Raw genomic sequence first — 3,196 nt, 5'->3', positions numbered from 1 at the left:
CCTTCTTCTGCACCACTGCCCTTTGTTGATCCAGAAGTACTTACGGCTCAGTTGAAGGACAAAGATGATCGAATATCTTTGTTGGAGACCCAGATGGCGGCTCAACAGGCGGGCTATGAGGCACAGAGGAGGCTGAACCAGCAAATGATGGAGATGATGCAGAGGATGTACCCGAACGAGGTGTTCCCGGACGTGCCAGACCCGTAGTTTTTTTTTCCCCAATCTCGGAATGTTTTATTTTTATTTGTGAAACTTTGAATATTAATTAGTATGATTTCAATTTTACTTTTAATTTCATATTTTCGAATTTAAATTTCAGAAATTTTATTTTTTCAAAAAAATTAATATTTTTTACATTTCGAGGAAATTAATTATATTTTTCACTACATCGATCGATGCGTTTTTGAACAAAAACGCATCGATCGATCCGTTTTTTTTAAAAAATATAGCGAGGGAAATTTCCCTCGGAATTTTCCGAGGGACAATTCCCTCGGAAAATTCCGAGGAACGTATCCCTCGGAATATACCGAGGGAACAGTTCCTCGGAATAAACCGAGGAAAAAGTCCGTCGGTATATTCCGAGGAATTATTCCGACGAAGTTCTACCTCGGTATATTCCGAGGACTTTTCCGACAAACAAGGGATCCTCGGAATTTCCTCGGAAATTTATTTCCTCGGAATTCCGTCGGAAAATTCCGAGGGATTTCAGAGGAAAAAAGAAATTCCGAGGAATTATTTCCGACGACGTGTTTCGTCGGAATTGCGTCGGAATAACGAAATTCCGACGAAATTCCGACGATTTTTTCCCTCAGAATCCTTGATGTTTTCTTGTAGTGTTATGTTATAAAAAACTATAGTCAATGCAAATAACACCACACCGTTTTGATTAAATCTAAGAAAACTTACAAATATAAATAATTAGATTTTAAAACTTCCTTACAAACATAACTCAAAAGTAGTTATATCAGAACAACTATTAGTTTTGATCAATGTTTATATAAATATCCGATGCAATAGTATATAAACAAACAATATTGTTTTGTATATATCTTCTTCATACATGTAGAAAACTTGAAATAGCAATTTCATTTGACACTTCTCGTCTCTTCTCTACTCCCTAGATTTCTTTGATCAAATACATGCAGTAAACTCCTTAATCAGACCAAATCAGAGTAACCACTATAACCAACTAAAGAACCAACAACACCAATAACAAGAAACAATTTTCGGTTTACAACATGGTAATTGGTACACAACCAAAACAAAACCAGACTCAAATGCCGCCACAATACAAATTACTGATCACTAAGGGTTATTCCGGTTCATGAGGAATTGCTTGGTTAAACCACAACCTAACGCCTCATCAGGTACCTTACCGATCCGGTTTAATCCCTCAGCAAAAACCACACCCATACCCATATGCAAATGCGGTTCAATGTGACAATGAAAAAACCAAACCCCAGGATTATCCGTTACAAATCTTAACGCCGTCCATCCATACGGATACAACGCCACCGTATTCCGTAACGGCGGATTTTTCAGATTATACGTCTTCTCGTCAATTCCCGGTTTAAATTTCCCTTCACCGTAACCCAAAACCCAAAAATCGTGACCGTGAAGATGCCACGGATGAATCTCGCTAGCGTTTGCGTTTAAGCCGTTAGCGTTCTGGAGAATCACGTCGACGGTTACGTTGAACGGGAAAACGTAGATCCCGTTTCCTTGCTTGGTGTTACGATTTCGCGGCGGGTTCATGATGTCGTAATCCACCGGGTAATCCTTCGGCGGCGAGCTCCGGCTGAATCCGGTTCTCAGATTGTACTTGACGGATCCGAGATACGGCGTTCCCGGAACCGCGAGGGAGACATTGTTGATCGCCCATTTCGTGAATCCGTCGATCAGATTCTGAGTGTTGAGGAGGAACAATCGTTCGTTGAATGTCTCCGGCGGCGATGGAGATCCCATCGCTGCGAAGATCTTCTTCGAGAAGTTCTTGCTCCGATCGAAATCGTTCCATCGCGGAGTCTCCGGCGGCGGAGAAGCAGGGAGTTGAGAAGAAGGGGCGGTTACGTAGTTTAGAACGGTGAGTGCCGGAGGTGTGTTTGGTTTCCGGCCGCGGACGCCGACGGAGATGTAGTAGTTCTGGGAAGGGTCTTGATCAGTGGTGAGAAGGACGGAGTAGGTCTCGCCGGAATAGATATCGATGTCGTCGGTTGTGAACGGCGTAATGTAATTGCCGTCGGCTTCTACCACCAATAGCCTGTGTCCCTGCACGTGTAAAAATTAACACGTGTGATGATTAGAATTAGGCCTTGTAAATGGGCCCATATACTACAATCTGATACAGAATGGTTAATTTAACCCAAAAACTAACTCAAACTAATCAACGAATTTGATTTATAAACGACATATAAAATTTACAGTGATGAAACAAATATTGAATAATAGAAATGATAATTATTTCTTCAAATTTCTTTAGTAATTCTGTTACTGTAAAAATTCTTAAATTGGCTAAAAATAAAAAAAATAAAATATTCAAACCAACTTTGAAGAAATATATATATATATGTACACGGAAAAAGCCGAATAATACGAGACGTTTACACTGAAGGACATTTTCTCTCTTTTGTTAACGCTTGAAGACACATTGTGTAGATGAGACATAATATTGGGACAGCTGTCTTTTCGTTGGACATTAAGACCCTCTGCGCGAGTTTGGAAAGAGAATGTTCCCTTTAAGGAACCAAACCAGATAACACTCTGGTTGGAATAAATGCAGAAGGTGAAAAAGTAAAAGTAGGTATATGAGTTTTAGGGTCTCTTGTTTAAGCCGTTGATTTTTTGGGTGAAACAAGATCTAATGGCTCAGAAGAGGCGTATAGTTTTGGCTCTAATAAATGTTGTTCTTTAACGTATAGTTTTTGTTTGTGAGAGTAGTATGATGTCATGTGAACCACACGGCTTTAACTCTTTCACTGATAGATTTTTCTTTTGGTTTCTAAACAAAAATGTATCTGAACAAAATCTAATTGTTTAATACGAAAATAAATACAAACGTTTACAAAATGCAGAAACTTTCATCTTATACAAATCTCATAAATACCCAAAACATGGAAGACAAAGGTGAGATCTTCATTGTTATTCATATCTCATCTGACCACCTCTTATCTGACCATTGCGCACTTGACCCTCCCCC

The 3,196-nt window shown here is 39.5% G+C and overlaps 1 protein-coding gene across 1 annotated transcript in view; it reads right to left on the bottom strand.

Annotated features, from left to right (window-relative positions):
* Positions 1-1,095: 1,095 nt before the first annotated feature.
* Positions 1,096-3,196, bottom strand: part of LOC106318999 (L-ascorbate oxidase-like) — a 5,932-nt gene continuing 3,831 nt past the window's right edge. Inside the window, exon 5 of the mRNA XM_013757189.1 lies at positions 1,096-2,268. Within this exon, the coding sequence (XP_013612643.1) occupies positions 1,306-2,268 (963 nt within the window). The 3' untranslated portion in view covers positions 1,096-1,305. The remainder of the gene's footprint in view (positions 2,269-3,196) is intronic.

Source organism: Brassica oleracea, chromosome C2, assembly GCF_000695525.1.
Source record: "Brassica oleracea var. oleracea cultivar TO1000 chromosome C2, BOL, whole genome shotgun sequence".
In the NCBI taxonomy this organism is placed as follows: domain Eukaryota; kingdom Viridiplantae; phylum Streptophyta; class Magnoliopsida; order Brassicales; family Brassicaceae; genus Brassica; species Brassica oleracea.
Note: the sequence above shows the minus strand (reverse complement) of the source record. Positions and strands in the feature narration are given on the sequence as shown.